Raw genomic sequence first — 18,255 nt, forward strand, 5'->3', positions numbered from 1 at the left:
TTGCGGTTATATTTATTATATATCATAAATATATCGCATATTTTATGTATGCGAGCTGACTGTTAAACATGTTAATGCAGAAGGCCGAGGCTTTTGGAGTTTTTTACTGATTTATTGGTGGGATTTGGACTGTGTTGATAAGCTGTTATTGTTATTTGATCCCGCCGTTGCTGATGTTCGGGGCCCGGCAGAGGCCCTTCCCTCGCACTTCGAAGGCCCCGCCCTTATACGAGGCCACGCCCTTCGCATCTGTGCGCAGGTCGGGCTGCAAGCGCTCCCAGATCCGCTGTTTGGGGTTCAGCTCTCTCTCCGGTTCACCTGCACATCACAAACACAGTCCGTCACCAGCGCTCATGGCTGTCTACGGTCTTGGGGAAGCTCATTACAAGACACTTGAGTGATCAGATTACTTATTCAAGTAACTAGTAAAGTAACGCATTACTTTTTCAATTTACAAGATATCCAAGTTACTTTTTCAATTAAGTAACGCTAATTACTGCTTCACATTTATTGACTGACAGCTCTCCTGTCCTCATGTTGAGAAATAAAGTGAGGAAGTGTATGTGTGTGTGTGTAAACATCCTAGTTCTCGTGTAAATGTGAACATGCGTTTGCTCATCTCACTTGCACGAAAACATTCAACATTCCTCAAAATGAATAAAAACAGTGAAATCTCAGAATTTTACGCAAAACTTTTATAATTAACGTCATTACGCAAATATACTTTATGTATTTAATTGACATTTAATATGACATTTATTGCACCGGAAGTGATCTCTTGCGCGTCTACGTCACGCAACGTTTACACGGAGATTTCGTGAGTTTTTCCTTTCACTAACATATTTCGATATACGGGAAATCGCAATGGAAGACAATTTCGATATATGTAAATATGTTTAGTGAAAGGTAAAACTCCATATCAAAAATCAATTTCAAAGTGAACTATCCCTTTAAAATTTGCTAAAAATGTTACTTTTTTGTTGTTGTTGTTAAATAATAAACAAGCAAGCCCAGACCAGGTGAGAAAAAGCAACGCAACTTATTAAAAAAAGTAACTAAAGCAATTAGTTACTTTTTTTGAGAGTAACACAATATTGCAATGCATTACTTTTAAAAATAGCTTTCCTCACCACGGGCTGTTAATGCGGGGTTATGGCGATCAGCTCTTACCGGGGTAATTCTGGAACGTGATCCTGTCGCCAGGCTGAGCAGAAGTGGGCGGAGTCAACGGCTCCATGCTCTCTTGATTGACAGCGCAGAGGAGGCGGGCCTGCGACTGAACACCTCGAACCTTCACGGGCCGTACGTTACACAACAACACCACCAGACAGCCCACCAGCTGCACACACACACACACACACACACACACACTGAATAACGCATGGGTCCATATTATTATTTAATTTTTTTTTAAGAAATTAATCATTTTATTCAGCAAGGACACATTAAATGTATCAAAATGTTACAAAAAGATTGTATTTCAAACAAATGCTGTTCTTTTGAAGTTTCTAGAATCCTGAAAAATAAAATGCATGACAGTTTCCACAGAAATATGAAGAGTTTTCAACACTAATAATAATCATGAATCCTCATATTAGAGTGATTTCTGGAGGATCATGTGACACTGAAGACTGGAGTAATGATGCTGGAACGGAATAGTTCACTAAAACTGTAAACTCTGTGACTAAATCCCCCGTAAACCTGTTCAATTCAATAACATTCGCTTTTCCATAAAAAGAAACGGGTTTTTTCTTTAGACCTCGACTGTGATGTTGTTCACCTGTTCTGGAGGCACGTGATTGGCCAGTCCGCTGACCACGGTTCTGGGGGCGGGTTCTCCTAACTCCACCTCCTGGACGTACAGCGAGTCCGAATCCGGATGTTTCCGAACGTCCAGAATCCGAGCGACCCGCAGGTCCAGACGGGACACGTCGGGTTTCTGCTCGCGCATCAGATCCGACTCAGAGGTCTTCAGGAGCGCCGCGTCCACACCTGACACACACACACATCTCTCACTAGAAACCAATCTCGCAAACGACCAAGACGACCTAGAGACGGCCTACAACTTAGAGACGCTACAGACGACCTAGGAATGACCTAGAAATTACCTAGAGATGACCTAGAGACAACTTAGAGATACTAGAGATGCTACAGATGACCTAGAAATGACCTAAAGACGACATAGAGATCCTAGAGATGACTTAGAGACAGCCTACGACTTAGAGATGCTACAGACGACCAAGAAATGACCGAGAGACGACTTAGAGATGCTACAGACGACCTAAAGACGACATAGAGATGACTTAGAGATGCTAGAGACGACTTAGAGATCCTAGAGATGCTACAGACGACCTAGAAATGACCTAAAGACGACATAGAGACGACTTAGAGATGCTAGAGACGACATAGAGACGACTTAGAGATGCTAGAGACGACTTAGAGACGACTTAGAGATGCTAGAGACGACTTAGAGACGACATAGAGACGACTTAGAGATGCTAGAGACGACCTAAAGACGACATAGAGAAGACTTAGAGATGCTAGAGACGACTTAGAGACGACCTAGAGACGACTTAGAGATCCTAGAGACGACTTAGAGATCCTAGAGATGCTACAGACGACCTAGAAATGACCTAAAGACGACATAGAGACGACTTAGAGATGCTAGAGACGACATAGAGACGACTTAGAGATGCTAGAGACGACTTAGAGACGACTTAGAGATGCTAGAGACGACTTAGAGACGACTTAGAGATGCTAGAGACGACTTAGAGATGCTAGAGACGACTTAGAGACGACATAGAGACGACTTAGAGATGCTAGAGACGACTTAGAGATGCTAGAGACGACTTAGAGACGACATAGAGACGACTTAGAGATGCTAGAGACGACATAGAGACGACTTAGAGACGACATAGAGACGACATAGAGACGACATAGAGACGACTTAGAGACAACATAGAGACGACTTAGAGATGCTACAGACGACCTAAAGACGACATAGAGATGACTTAGAGATGCTAGAGACGACTTAGAGACGACATAGAGATGACTTAGAGATGCTACAGAGGACCTAGAAATGACCTAGAGACGACTTAGAGATCCTAGAGACGAATTAGAGACGACATAGAGACGACTTAGAGATGCTAGAGACGACTTAGAGACGACTTAGAGACGACATAGAGACGACATAGAGACGACATAGAGACGACTTAGAGACAACATAGAGACGACTTAGAGATGCTACAGACGACCTAAAGACGACATAGAGATGACTTAGAGATGCTAGAGACGACTTAGAGACGACATAGAGATGACTTAGAGATGCTACAGAGGACCTAGAAATGACCTAGAGACGACTTAGAGATCCTAGAGACGAATTAGAGACGACATAGAGACGACTTAGAGATGCTAGAGACGACTTAGAGACGACATAGAGACGACTTAGAGATGCTAGAGACGACATAGAGACGACATAGAGACGACTTAGAGATGCTAGAGATGACCTAAAGACGACATAGAGACGACTTAGAGATGCTAGAGACGACTTAGAGATGCTAGAGATGACTTAGAAACGACATAGAGACGACTTAGAGATGCTACAGACGACCTAGAAATGACCTAGAGACGACTTAGAGATCCTAGAGACGACCTAAAGACGACATAGAGACGACTTAGAGATGCTAGAGACGACTTAGAGACGACATAGAGACGTCTTAGAGATGCTACAGACGACCTAGAAATGACCTAGAGACGACTTAGAGATCCTAGAGACGACCTAGAGACGACTTAGAGATGCTAGAGACGACTTAGAGATGCTAGAGACGACTTAGAGATGCTAGAGACGACTTAGAGACGCTAGAGACGACCTAGAAATGACCTAGAGACGACTTAGAGATCCTAGAGACGAATTAGAGACGACATAGAGACGACTTAGAGATGCTAGAGACGACTTAGAGACGACATAGAGACGACTTAGAGATGCTAGAGACGACATAGAGACGACATAGAGACGACTTAGAGATGCTAGAGATGACCTAAAGACGACATAGAGACGACTTAGAGATGCTAGAGACGACTTAGAGATGCTAGAGATGACTTAGAAACGACATAGAGACGACTTAGAGATGCTACAGACGACCTAGAAATGACCTAGAGACGACTTAGAGATCCTAGAGACGACCTAAAGACGACATAGAGACGACTTAGAGATGCTAGAGACGACTTAGAGACGACATAGAGACGTCTTAGAGATGCTACAGACGACCTAGAAATGACCTAGAGACGACTTAGAGATCCTAGAGACGACCTAGAGACGACTTAGAGATGCTAGAGACGACTTAGAGATGCTAGAGACGACTTAGAGATGCTAGAGACGACTTAGAGACGCTAGAGACGACCTAGAAATGACCTAGAGACGACTTAGAGATCCTAGAGACGACCTAGAGACGACTTAGATATGCTAGAGACGAATTAGAGACGACATAGAGACGACTCAGAGATGCTACAGACGACCTAGAAATGACCTAGAGACGACTTAGAGATCCTAGAGACGACCTAAAGACGACATAGAGACGCTAGAGAGTCAGTGCTGCTGCTGATCACCTCTGCGCTCTCTCCTGCGCCGGCCCTCAGGGCGAGACGAGCTCGGGTCCGGTCGGGCCCCGGTGTGGCGCGGTGACGGGGCCGGTTCCCCCAACAGGGCCGACTTAGATGCGATTGATGCCGCCAGAACTCGCTCCTGATGCAGCTTCACTGAAACACACACACACACACACAGTCTGGTTCGCTATCTTTGTGGGTAAGTAATGGTTTTTATACTGTACAAACTGTATATTCTCTTTACACACACACACACACACTAACCATAACCCAAAACTACACATACACACACACACACTCCTCAATGTAGGTGACCTCAGGTTTTACTCTCATTTTGGTCAATGTAATATAAACCTACACACACACACACACAAACACACACATGTATTTGTGTGTCTGTTAAGTACCTGCTTTCTTCTTCTGTGTTTCCTGCAGGTTATTCTTCAGATCATTGATGTCTTTCTTCAGTTTGGCATTTTCAACGAGCAGTTTCTTCTCTTCCCTCACTGACTTCTGCAGCACTACACACACACACACACACACACACATACACACACACACACACACACACATAAACATAAACACAAACAATATAAACATAGGCCTACAATTAATGTGTTTGTGTGTGTGTGACGGGTAGGTTAAGGGGTACGGTTAGTGTGTGTGTGTGTGTGTGTGTGTGTGTGTGTGTGTGTCTCACAGGCTTTCTCGTGCAGTAACAGGAGCTGCTGTGTGAAGAACTCCATCTGATCTTCATCCTGAGGATCTGATCTTTTATCAGACATCTGCACTGAGACACAAAACACACATCAGCGCTCATGAATTCATCTGTGTGTGTGTGTGTGTTTGTGTAGCAGCTGTCACTGTCCAGCTACTATAAATACACACACACTTGTTCAAGGCACAAGCTCAACTCTCTCTTCCCATTACCGCTAACACACATGAGCGTCCAGACACTGAACACAACACACAAACAGAAACTAAAGCTACCAAACACTTCTGTCATGTTCATGTCAAAACAAACACACACTCTCAAACCACAGACACACAACAATACAAGCAAGAAAACCTATAAATGCGTTGGAACTGGAATTACGATTATGCAGTATTATATGTGCAATAATTACATTATTAAAGTGGGTGTGTAGAAACCAAAACACGCAATTAAATGTTGCGTTTTCACAGAACGTCCTGTCAACGTTGTGAACAAACGTTCTTCCGGTACACATTAATAGATTGTTCAAATTATCTCTTTAATAATGTCCTCAAAAAATATTATTTGTATATCGTTCTTTAAGAACGTTTCAGTTTTTAGAACGTTCATCTTACATTTTTTAAACGTAACTACTTGTTTCAGAACGTTCAGAAAATATTCAAAAGTCTCATAATGTTTGAAAATGGAACGTTTTTTTTGTGTGGTAAAATTCAGAAAACAATCATAAATAACGTTTTCATAACTTAATGGGAAATTATTATTTTTTAGCTGGTTATGTTAATTCCTGTATTATTTAAATCAGAAGTTGATTTATTGTTAATATTATTAATAAAATGAATAACAATAATATAATTAGTTGTGAAGTTTATTTAATGGACCTGAGGTGAAAGTTGTTAAACGTTAAAAAAAAAAGAGATTGCCTATTTTTACATGACATTGTTCCGTTAAAGCGGTGTGTTATCTAGTTACTGATCTTTGCAACGGAAATCAATCAAAAACTAACTTTAGCTGGACAATATTTTTATTCTAGAGCTGCTGTAAAGCCAAACAATCTCTGTTACTGTAATCTCACATTATCTAAAGCTGAAACGGTCTACTTTTGCTAAAAGCGCTGTATAAATGAAGGAGACTTGACTTGACTGAAAGGCATTCATACATATATTATTCCAGAGCAGTTATATGCATGCTATAATAAACATTTGTCATTTATAATGTGATATAAGAAGATAAATATTCACCTGCACATTGAGTTCTGTGTTTCAGAAGCGAAGGGAAGGACTGAAGTGTCTCTCAGTGTCTCTCTCTCTCTCTCTCTCTCTCTCTCTCTCTCTCTCTCTCTCTCTCTCTCTCTCTCTCTCTCTCTCTCTCTCTCTCTCTCTCTGCACATGTGCACATTTGTAGTATCATATTCTCCTGAGTTGTACACATTTGTGTCTGTCCTCGGACAGGTGTAAGGCTGCGTTTGTTTGTGTGAAGGTCTGCAGTTTATTCTAGAGTTTCACGGGGGGGCGGGGGCGATGGGCGGGGCGAATAGGTGGGCGGGGCGGAAAATATTTTAAATTATTACAAGGGTGATGATGAATAATTTGGAACGGACTCATTTGTTTGGCACTGTCCATGCCTTGTGTAATTTAATAGTTGGGAAACGTGTTAACCATTTCGTATAAGATCCCACTTCAGTTCACATGTTGACCACGTGATGGCGCCACGACACAACTAGAGCAGATCGTGCTGTTGTGCAAAAAACAGAATAATAATCGTATAAAAAAACGGAAAATCGTTTTGAAAACAGCAGATGACAAGCAACAACGAATATAATATAAATATAAAATAAACAATATTTGTATAATGCCATACAAAACATAAGCCTAATGTTACATTGTATTTATTTAGGACTGCATGTTTGCTGAAGACTTATTAATGGACGTTGATATCAACTATAACCCAATTTTATTTATTAAACCAAATACAGCTAAAGTGAAGAATTGTTTTGTATGTGTGTGTTCAGTTTAAAACATTATGAAACAATTACAACATAATGTGAAGCGCACATTATAGTCGTGTAATGCATCTTCTCAGCCACTAGATGTCACCGCAGAACTGCAGCAACAATTTTGAGAATCCTTACAGATTCTTCTGTTCTGATCCTAGACCAAAAATGAAGTCTTTGCTTGCTAGTTTGACATGTTCGCCAACAGGCGATTAATAACGCAATCAAATGTTGTGTCAGAGTCCCTCTGTCCTACGACAAAACGTGGCAGAAGCATTTGTACATTTCATAAAGTTTCTGAAAACAAAACTATTCATATAATTACTGTCCATAACTATATATAATACCATCTTAGCATGATATAAGTCAACATTTAAACAGCTTTAAAGTTTGTTTGTTTTTTAACATTCAAATCATTAGATATCTGAGTTAGTTGAAACCAATACTAACATGTAAAAGTGCCATTTGTAAAGTTCTCAAAACAAAAAAACAAAAAACAAAAACCCAATCATGTCGTCACTGGCACGCAATGCATTCTGGGATAGAGTGTGTAATGAAGGTTCCATTGTACCCTTCATATTACGGGAAACGAAGAACACATTTGGAGACGCAATCGGCTTTCGAAAGATGTAGTGTTTTTTCCCTTTCATTTTCACTTCAAGAAAAGGCCTCATCCATATTAATGCTAGTGTTTGTTTTTGTTTGCTAGCCCGTTTCCATGGCGCCTGTGAGTGCAGCTCACTGAGATGAACCCGCGACTGATGACACACACTGTTTATGAATGATAATGTTGTGATGGTCTGCTTCATGTTACACACACACACACACACCTTTAGTTCAGTCTGTCCCGCTCAATTTATACAGATCACACACACATTTACTTTAGCTATCTAAACGGGGACATTGGTTTTCATACTGTAAAAACTGTAAATTCTGTCCCCTCACTAACCCTACACACACACACACACTAACCCGTCCCCTAAACCTGTCCAAATGCCTATCACACACACGACCCCGAAACCTACCCATCACACACACACTCACACACTGCCAAAAGCACTAAAATGCAGAACAACTAACATTCACATTAATAGCAGTCAGATTAATCAAAATGATCAACATCGGAGGTTTTGCTTCGAGTTTATAATTCATAATAATTCATTACATTTCTCGGCACTCAAAGCGCTTTATAAAGAACTTTAAGCTATAAATACAAACTCAGACACAATACTGAAGCAAAAACAGAACGCATTTACAACACACACACGTCAGAAACACTTCATGATCGCAGTAACGGCGAGGAGTGAGAAACAACGGGGGAAAAAACATGAACAGAAGCAGATTTTTTTTTTAAAAAACAGGAAACATATTTATTATTTATAAATAATTTAAATGACAAGCCCCCCTGATAATTCAGATTCATTAACACTAATTATTACTGATCTACTGAGGTATAAAAATATAAACAGTAATCAAACCACTGAAACAAACACATGTAAGTGTGTTGTTGACTCTCACTGAACATGTCAGGTCACATTTCACCACAAATACTGAATTTTGAAATAGTCTTTTGGAATATTCCTTCAAAAAAAAAAAAAAAAAAAAAAATATATATATATATATATATATATACCATTAACTTGGAAGACAAACAGAATCTAGTGAGTGTGTGTGTCACTGATCTGTCCTGTCGTTTCTATCACTGCAGGCTCCTCGTCTCAGACTAAAATCATCCAGTGAGATTTCTCCATGTTTCCCTCGCCGTCTCTCGGCCTTCAGCACAATCTGATACACAACAACATCAGTTAATAACCTGAATTAACATATTAACGTCATCTTAACATCAAGATGAACATAGGCCCAATAATCAGAAACGGCAGGATGGATATACTATTATAACATACTAAATGTTATTTTTAGGTTAAATGAACCCAACACGTGTTCTGTCCTATATTTACCCAGCCCTTGGGCTGAAAAACAACCCAAATTGGTTTAGTTTTTAACCCAGTGTTTAACCAGAGTGTAGAAACTGATGAATTATTCATGCTTACATCAACAAGGCCCCGCCCCCCGAGCGTGATGTGGGTGTGTCTCCAGCCGTGTCCTCCAGTCGTGGTCCAGACTGACGGGCTGTGACTCCGCCCCTTTCTGACAAACACTTGCAGAGAGCCGATGTGGTTTCCGTGGAGACGGTGTCTAAACGCCAGACAGAGGTCGCCGCCCTGCCACACCTTTGTGGGCGTGGCCAGTGGCACCGTAAGCCGCGCCCCTTTGACACTTCGTCTGTTCGTTGCCTCTGGCACTGACAGGTACCGCCCACCTGAGAGTGATTGACAGGTAAGAAAGCTTTTGTTGTACAGTCGAACAAAAAAAATGATTCAGACACCAGATATAACTAGTGTGTGCAGAACACTATAGTTCGGTGTAATTCTGTGTTTTACCAGCAGGATCATCTTTGATTTCCCATCTTAGATCTCCTTCTGAGTCCTTCATCCACAAACACAGACCCTCATCAAACGAGCAGCTCACGACACCAGTCGCTGAAACACACACACACACACACACTCGTCAGTAAGATCCACTGGTTTGTCTGGTCTCCTAGGCAGAACTGTGGATGTTACCTGGATCATCTCGCACATACTCCGCTGTGTTTCCCAGCTCGACGTCAAAGTCCCAGTCAAACAGGTTGCTCTCGTAACGTGGAACTAAAAGAAGAGAAATGAACCAATCAGAACTGTTTTTGTTAATTAACAAACTCTCAGTTGTTGTATTGTTAACCCTACGGTTATTTCTGACCGAAAGATGGTACGTTTAGTTCTTTTTTGTTGTTGTTTTTACTTCATTGGAATGGTACAAAACTTGCCTTGGTAAAGGTTTTGGAACTTGCTATGTGCGCACACACACACACACACACTAACCCATACACACATTACTTCACGATTTTTCATGAAACATTATTTCATGATTTGTTATTACAACTTTTTTCTTTTGTCAAATCAACGTAGATAATTAATGTGGAGCAGGTAACATAGTATTTTGAGATTCTGTTGATTAAATCAATCTTCTTTGTATTAACTCAAATTTTTAATTTCAATGAACTCAAAATTTTAAGGCAACCAGATAACTTACTTTTTTAAGTTGAAACCAACATTTAAAAAAAAAAAACAATAATCCACAACGATATACATAATGTTTTTGTGCACATTTTGAGAACATTATTAAAAACCAGATAACTTTGAACAAACGTTCTCCTAACGTTGCGGGAGGAACATTTGTTCATCACCAGAACAAGATGTGTGTAACTTCATGTGTAATGTTCTGCGTGCTCACTGTGTACGTCTCCTCTGGGCTTCGCGGTGCTCTCTCTGTGGACGCGGTTGTCCAGAGTCGTGGTGGAGCTCGTGTTCGATACAGGCGCCGACGCTGTTGTGGTTACCATGGGACTTGTCGTCAGGGTTGTTGTCGTTGTAGATTCCGTTGTTGTCAGGGTTGTTGTCGGGACTGTTGTTGTTGTAGATTCCGTTGTTGTCGGGGTTGTTGTCGGGGTTGTTGTTAGGGTTGTTGTCGGGGCTGTTGTAGTTGTAGATTCCGTTGTTGTCGGGGTTGTTGTCGGGGCTGTTGTAGTTGTAGATTCCGTTGTTGTCGGGGCTGTTGTCGGGGCTGTTGTAGTTGTAGATTCCATTGTTGTCGGGGTTGTTGTCGGGGCTGTTGTAGTTGTAGATTCCGTTGTTGTCGGGGCTGTTGTAGTTGTAGATTCCGTTGTTGTCAGGGCTGTTGTCGGGGCTGTCGTAGTTTTAGATTCCGTCGTTGTCATAGCAACAGTAGTTGGTGTTACTTTTGTAACCGCATTGCTTGTTGGAACTGAAGTTTCTGTGGTGATGATCATGGTGGGAGTTGCTATGGCTGTTGTTGTGTTTTTTTCTTTGGTGGTTGCCATGGGAGTTGTTGCCGTATAGACGGTGGTCGGACTGGCTGTGACTTTCACTGGTCTCGCAGGTTCAATAATGACTTTAACAACAGCTAGAAAAACACACAGCGTTACTTAACCCTCATCCTTCCCTCACACACTGTTACACATCTTTCCCTCGCAGGTCAAAATCACCCGAAGCCCTACAATTATAGCAAAAAAAATGTTTGTCCAGAAAGCTTATTTTATTTCATTTTGGTAATATATTTTCTATTTTACTGCAATTTTGGGGTTTTTGCCTTTAAATGACTAGATTTGATCAATAAATAATAAATAGTAACTTAAGCACATTCCTCACATTCTTTCAACTTAAATTCAAAATATCTTCAAAATATTTTTAATGATATTTCATGACTCTATATCTCTATATGGAGCAGAGGAGCTGTTCCGCTGGTTCACTTCAGCATGCATTCAGATACAATATTTTTTTTTGGTAAACAATTTTTTTTTTTTGGTAAAGTTTTAGCATTTTTTGTTTGAATTTTAAGCATTTTTAGGTTTTTCTATGTGTCCTGAAGCTTTCTTCGCAATCCATTCAATCTGAAGGGGTCAAATCGACCCGCAAGAGAAGGATGTGCTACTTTTCTAAATTACAACCACAAAACTCCTCGAATCCATTAAAAAAAATCTATTCAAAGGTCTTGGACACCTCACACACTCAAATATTTCGGGTCAAAACGACCCGAGGGAAGGATGAAACACCCTTACAGAAAATATGATGAGTCTATTGCGTGGTGAATTATTGTAAGATCACACTCACGTACATTTGCAGTCGTAACCCTTGCCGTTAACCCCGGGTGTGCATTTGCATTTCTTGTGTCCCGGCTTGTCGTAGCAAACCGACGATCTCTTCTTATCTGAAAAAACTGAAGTTTAGAGTCTGTGATGCATTTAATCCAGTCAGTGTAATGTGTGTGTGTGTGTGTCTAAACACACCTGTGCAGCGATACTTCCCGTCGATGTGCTTCAGCTCAAAGCCGTCATGACACCTGCAGACGAAGCTGCCGAACGTGTTCACACACTTACGGAACCGCGCACACTTGGCTTGACCCGTCACACACTCGTCAACATCTGAGCAGAGCAAAGCATGCGGACTCAATACTGAGACGTTACAGAGAGAAACACTCGAGTCGAAATAATGTCACACGCACATCCACAAACATTACGAGTCAATCAGAGTGAACGAATTATGAAATGGCATTTCTCATTTTTATATTTTAATTTTTGAGTGTAAAATTACAGTAAAAATTATGAGTAAATTTTTATATTTTCATTTTTGATTGTAAAATGACATTAATTATTAAGTAGAGTAATTTAATAATGAATTTCAGTTACTTTATAATTTTTGCTGTAATTTTACAGTAAAAAAATCAAAAGATAAAAGGAAAAATTTCATTTCATTTTTCATTTACTCTATAATTTTACACTCAAAAATTAAAATATAAAAGTGAGAAATGTAGAGTAAATGTACGAATAATGAAATTGAATTTTTCATTTTTATGTTTTGATTTTTAACTGTAAAATTACAGCAACATTTTTTAGAGTAAATTAGAGTAAATGAATAATGAAATTAAATTTATCATTTTTATCCTTTGATTTGTGAGTGTAAAATCACAATAAAACTAGTAAATCAGTAATTTCAAATTTTGACATTTATATCATAATTTTATAATTATATGATAATATAATATTTATCATTTAGGACAAAATGTCCTTGATTGTCCGGAAAATAATGATGCAATGCAAAAAAAAAATATATATATATATAATGGTTGTATACGGTATATATAATGTTATTTATTAAACATGCATTTTCAGTCAAGCTGCTTTGATGTGTTTTAAAGCACTTTAAAAAAGACTTGAATATATTACAACAAAATTATTTTAATAAAATCACATTTATTAAAATTATACAAATAATCACTAAATATTAATCAAAATATAATCAAAGCAAAATGCAATTTCAAATGTCTATTTTTTGACTTTTGAGTGTAAAATGAGAGATTTCTCTGGTAAATGTATTTTGTGTGTGTGTGTGTGTGTGTGTATCCTGCATGCGTACCAACACACGTCCTGCCGTCGGGAGCGAGTCTCAGTCCTGGAGACGGACACTGACATGTGACCTCTCCTTTCATCACCGCGCACCCGTACTGACAGTTCGCCATCGCACACGTACGAGCATCTGCACACACACACACACACACACGAGCACTAAGCATCTGCACTGTGTGTATGCTTGTTGGAGACAGCAATCCCACAATGCACTGTGATATACTCAGCAAAAACAGTCAACTATAATTAAAATTACAATAAAAATCATGGAGAAAATCAGAGTAAATGAATAATGAAGTTACATTTATCATTTAGGACACACACACACACACAGACACACACTCACTCCTGCACGAGCCGTCCGCCGCCGCCATGAAGCCGTCGAGACAGTAACACTTGAAACTGCCGTGTGTGTTCATACACCTGTACTTACACGGCCGGAGCGCACACTCGTTCACATCTGCACACACAGAGCAGAGACAGAGTTACCACACTCCTGACGGTAACTGTGTGTGTGTGTGTGTGTGTGTGTGCGGTCAGAGGTGATGTACACACACATCCTGCGCATCTCTGGAGGAATGAGTGGAATGTGTTTGACAAGTTCATCCCTGCAGGAACACACACACACACACACACACACACACAGTCACAGTCACATACACACTCATTCATTCACACACTCACACACACACAGGCCTAAGTGACAAGGTTTTCTTTAAAGGGTCCATACGATTCTTCATGAACTGAGATGAATATCAACAGACTAAACACAACTGTAACGCAACACACACACCGGACACACACTCCACAAACACCACAGAGAGTTGTTATCCATTATAATAATGTTCTGGCCAAAGACAACAGGCTTTCGTAGGCTTGTCCTGTAAATCAGTTCTTAATGTGTGTCCCATGAGCACACACACACACACACATCTCCCATCACTCATGAACACACACTCCCAGCGGGACACGCCATTGGTCCCAATGTTTGTGCACCTGTGCGCTGATGAGTAAAACACACACACACACACACACACAACTCATGATGTCATCATACACACTTTCACATGTGCTCTTATTTATGCTGAGAGTTTGAAGAGCTGTTAAGAGATTTATAGAGGAGTGTGTCTAGTGTGTGTGTGTGTGTGTGTGTGTGTGTGTTAGAGATATTATACTAAAACTTTAAAACCGTAAGAAAAAATGTTGTTTCCTAAAATTTAAATAAAAAGTAGATATTTTATTTTGGCTTGTATATTACCAAAATTTCTCATTTTCATAAACTTTATGGACCAAAATAACTAAAACTTAAATAAAAATTAATGTAGACATATTTTAAAAACCTATAAAAGCAAAATTTTATTAAAAGCATGCGCGCGTTATAATCATTCATTTCAGTTAAATCACAGCGAGGGAACGTGGCGACTTACGACATCAAGGGAACGACTTTTATTGTGTTATTTTCTAAAACGATAAAAATATAATATATATACTGTATATATATACTGTATATATATATATATATATATATATATATATATATATTCAGAGCTAAACCACCTAATAATTATTTTATTTTTTATTTTATTTCCAGTTAACTATTATTTTATTTCCAGTAAACCATTTATTTATGGTTTTAATTTTAGTCAGTTATAATAACCCTGGTGAGAAAGACTAATAAGATGTGTTGAACACACACACACACACACACACACACACACACACACAGACGCACGCACACACACTTGTACCTCGGTTGCAGGTCTTGCCGGTGAATCCTGGATGACAATGACACTGATCTGGTCCAACACACTCGCCATGTTTACACCCCGACACACACACGGCTACACAAACCAGACACAATACATCAACATGAGTGAGTGTGCGTGTGTGTGTGTGTGTGTGTGAGAGAGAGTGTGAGTGTGTGTTCACTCACGTCTGCATCGTCCCTGAGAGTCTCTCGTCTGACACAATCCATCAGACAGAACCAGCGGCCATGATGACCTGCGACACACACACACACACACACACACACACAATAGGTATATTAATAGAATCAGTGCATTACAGATTTAGATTTGTTCGTTTTTATTTGAAAGTTACCATGGTAAACAAACGTGATGAGTGATCACTAGAGGCACTTCATCACAGATGTGAAACTATGGCAGTTTAGGGAAATATGTTTACCCTGACAATTAATGTTTTAATGTCCCCCTGTGGTGAAAATCCAGCTTTTAATGTTGTTTATGTATGTGTGTACGTGGTGTTTTTAATTTTGGTGAGATTTTTCTCTTTAGGGGCTGTCTACACTACACAGTTTTTAAACGAAATACATTGTGTCTTGGACATTCATTCACACGACCACGGCACTTTGACTGCTCGAAAACGCTAACTTCTGAAAACTATGAAGTGAATCTATGAAGACGATGAGGTCATGATGACATCAAACAAGTATTCATTACATCAATGAGCTCATTGTTTCTGCCTTAAATGATATTGTTTTAATTGATACATTTTTAGCTAACTGTGATTTTGTATTTGTATTTTTCTGAAATGCAGAGATTAGTCAGTTTCCTCTGATAACAGATCACTGTAAACTGTAATGCGGACTCATGCACTTTTCTGTAAAGCTGTTTTGAAACGACGTGTCAAAACAGTGTATTGTGAAAAGCGCTGTACAAATAAATGTGAATTTAATTTAATTGAATGCTCATAAGTATTAGGTATTATCTATACTGTTTCATCGCCATCTACTGGCCTGGCAGCAGAATACTTTTTTTTTCTTTCCCGCGGATCGTGTGATAATGGTCGTCTGTACGAAGAAATTGTTGTCATGTAAACGTACCTTAAAACTGCAGTGAACCAAAGACAATCTAAAAAAAACCTACATGGTTTGAAAGCGCTGGTGTTTCTGACGTCATAAAACCTTCCAGATCAGAGTGTGATCGTCAACGAGTGGATCTCTGAGCTGAGTGAGTGGAGGCGGGGCTCATTTGCATATTCATAGAAGCGTATAAAACATAAATATATATAAAACATACATAAAACATATACAAAACGCATATGTAGAGGCACGGGTGTCTACATTCAAGATATTTTAAGGTGTGACGATTTTTTATTTTCGAGGAAAAAACTTTAAATATGAAATTTCTGTGATTAAAAGTGTTTAAAGGGCTTAAATGGTTGACTTTAAGAGAATAGCAATAATCATAAAATTGTCGAGTATTTTACTTTTTTCTCTCAGATTATTTCAGAATTTTGCATCATAAATCTATATATAAAAAAATATAATTTCTGAAACATTACGAAAAATTAAACGTTATATTGCCTATAAAATTATTTTTATAAATGCCTCCATTTATTAAAAGTGCACCACGCGTTGGAAAGTTACCATGGCAACTACAATTTACTTTTTACGATCACAATGGTGCTAATGTTGAAATATCACAGATTTACAACAACATTATTATAAACACTAGTTATAGTAGCCTATCCAGTAGCGGAAACATACCATGACAATTTCATAAATGTAGATATAGCGCCAATTATAAAAGTAGCGATTGTTAGGCTAAACGCATTTCTGTCATGTAACGTTATGCTTCACAACCAGAAAGAAAAATTTCTTGGGAAATGCAAACATTTGACTTTACCTGAGAGTGCCTGAACCTGCAGCCGTACACACACAAACGAGAGAGAAGAACAGCGTCACGTCCAGGGGCGGCTCGCCCATAGAGGGCGCTGGGGCGCCGCCCTCCCTCCGACCTGTCTGTCTGTTTTTTTAATATATATTAAAATTTATCATTTCGAAAAATAATCTGTGTTAATTATATGCTAATAATGGTTTTACTTTGAAAAGTGTTTTGAACTCACCAGAATGATATTTGCATTCACTTTCGTTACTTTTATCATGTTGGTGTAGTAGTATAGCCAATAGGCTGTCTTCTCAGGGCGCCAGTTCGCTCAGCCCCACAGTGCTGGAATTTAAGCCAATGGTTCCCCGGTTGCTATGCAAAAAAGTTTATATTTCGCCAATCAGCGTCGTCAAATTTTATGGTTTAGGGGCGCTGAAAATATCGCCCACAGTATCAGATTAGGGGAGTGCACCGTGCACGCGCATCACGGGACATTTTTTACCTCAGATGAGAGCAGAATGGCAGCGCCAGTGACGTCGAGTGGAAATAATGTAAAGTAAGTCGTGGGAATTGACCTGTCTGTCTCTGTCACTCACTCACTCACACACACATAAACACTGTTTCACACACATTTGATATTAAAATAGTTATAGGAATATTAATACCTGTGTGTTTGCTTTGTTTTTTTATGTTTTTAAGTTCTGAGCTAGATTACTGTGTTTCATACTAGTTAAAATCAACTTTCTTCTCATACTTGGGTGTTACAATCAAGAATGTTGTCCCACCCTCTCTTTCAGAGCCTTTTCTCTCTCTCTTTCTCTAGTATCAACACATTGTTATCCATTATCCAATTGTCAATTTGTCAAAAATATGTAGTCTACAGCTGGGGATTGATTAAACTAGATTGTTGTATTACCTATTATTTTTTGTATTAACTATATTATAATTTATCAATATTATGCGTTTTCACTTTTTCTGTCAGCACACAGAGCATAATAAACATGCAACTTGTTCATTATCATTAACTGTCAAACTGTTATTATTATTATTCTATTATTTGACCATTGGTATTGACTGGTTTAAGTTATTTTATTGGTAGGCTATAGGTAAGGGCAAAACAGTATTTTTTTCTTCATTTATATTGTTGAAAACTAGTGAATGGTAATTGATGGTATAATGAACACAGTTAAGTTAAGATTATGTTAATATAACTAAATCTAAATTATTTTAAGACTTATTGACCCATGTAAGTTTGCTAAGGCCCCCTAGTGGGCCTTAGGCCTAAAATGCACCAGAATGC

General features: G+C 39.1%; 2 protein-coding genes across 4 annotated transcripts in view; both read right to left on the reverse strand.

The window, feature by feature from the left end:
* Positions 1-9,447, reverse strand: aimp1b (aminoacyl tRNA synthetase complex interacting multifunctional protein 1b). 3 transcript variants are annotated; one of them, XM_089124347.1, is made up of 7 exons: positions 9,359-9,447; positions 5,303-5,392; positions 5,010-5,123; positions 4,606-4,755; positions 1,781-1,992; positions 1,171-1,339; positions 1-318 (listed from the first exon to the last, which is right to left on the reverse strand). In XM_089124347.1, exons 2-7 carry the CDS (start codon positions 5,385-5,387, stop codon positions 152-154), a joined length of 897 nt encoding a protein of 298 aa, XP_088980473.1. In that variant the 5' UTR covers positions 5,388-5,392; positions 9,359-9,447; the 3' UTR covers positions 1-151. The 3 variants fall into 3 exon arrangements, with proteins under 3 accessions (XP_088980473.1, XP_039535033.1, XP_039535032.1); XM_039679099.2 differs by lacking the exon at positions 9,359-9,447 and adding an exon at positions 6,556-7,345 and having other exon boundaries at positions 5,303-5,387; XM_039679098.2 differs by lacking the exon at positions 9,359-9,447 and adding an exon at positions 6,556-7,345.
* The window catches only part of LOC120484101 (nephronectin), a 13,497-nt gene continuing 3,596 nt past the window's right edge, over positions 8,355-18,255 (reverse strand). Inside the window, exons 3-13 of the mRNA XM_089124196.1 lie at positions 15,260-15,327; positions 15,075-15,167; positions 13,673-13,786; positions 13,337-13,456; positions 12,211-12,345; positions 12,039-12,131; positions 10,638-11,327; positions 9,929-10,012; positions 9,749-9,847; positions 9,359-9,627; positions 8,355-9,092 (exon numbers count right to left, since the gene is read on the reverse strand). Coding sequence (XP_088980322.1) covers positions 8,982-9,092; positions 9,359-9,627; positions 9,749-9,847; positions 9,929-10,012; positions 10,638-11,327; positions 12,039-12,131; positions 12,211-12,345; positions 13,337-13,456; positions 13,673-13,786; positions 15,075-15,167; positions 15,260-15,327 — 1,876 coding nt within the window. The 3' untranslated portion in view covers positions 8,355-8,981. The remainder of the gene's footprint in view (positions 9,093-9,358; positions 9,628-9,748; positions 9,848-9,928; positions 10,013-10,637; positions 11,328-12,038; positions 12,132-12,210; positions 12,346-13,336; positions 13,457-13,672; positions 13,787-15,074; positions 15,168-15,259; positions 15,328-18,255) is intronic.

Source organism: Pimephales promelas, chromosome 20, assembly GCF_988280905.1.
Source record: "Pimephales promelas chromosome 20, fPimPro1.hap1.1, whole genome shotgun sequence".
In the NCBI taxonomy this organism is placed as follows: domain Eukaryota; kingdom Metazoa; phylum Chordata; class Actinopteri; order Cypriniformes; family Leuciscidae; genus Pimephales; species Pimephales promelas.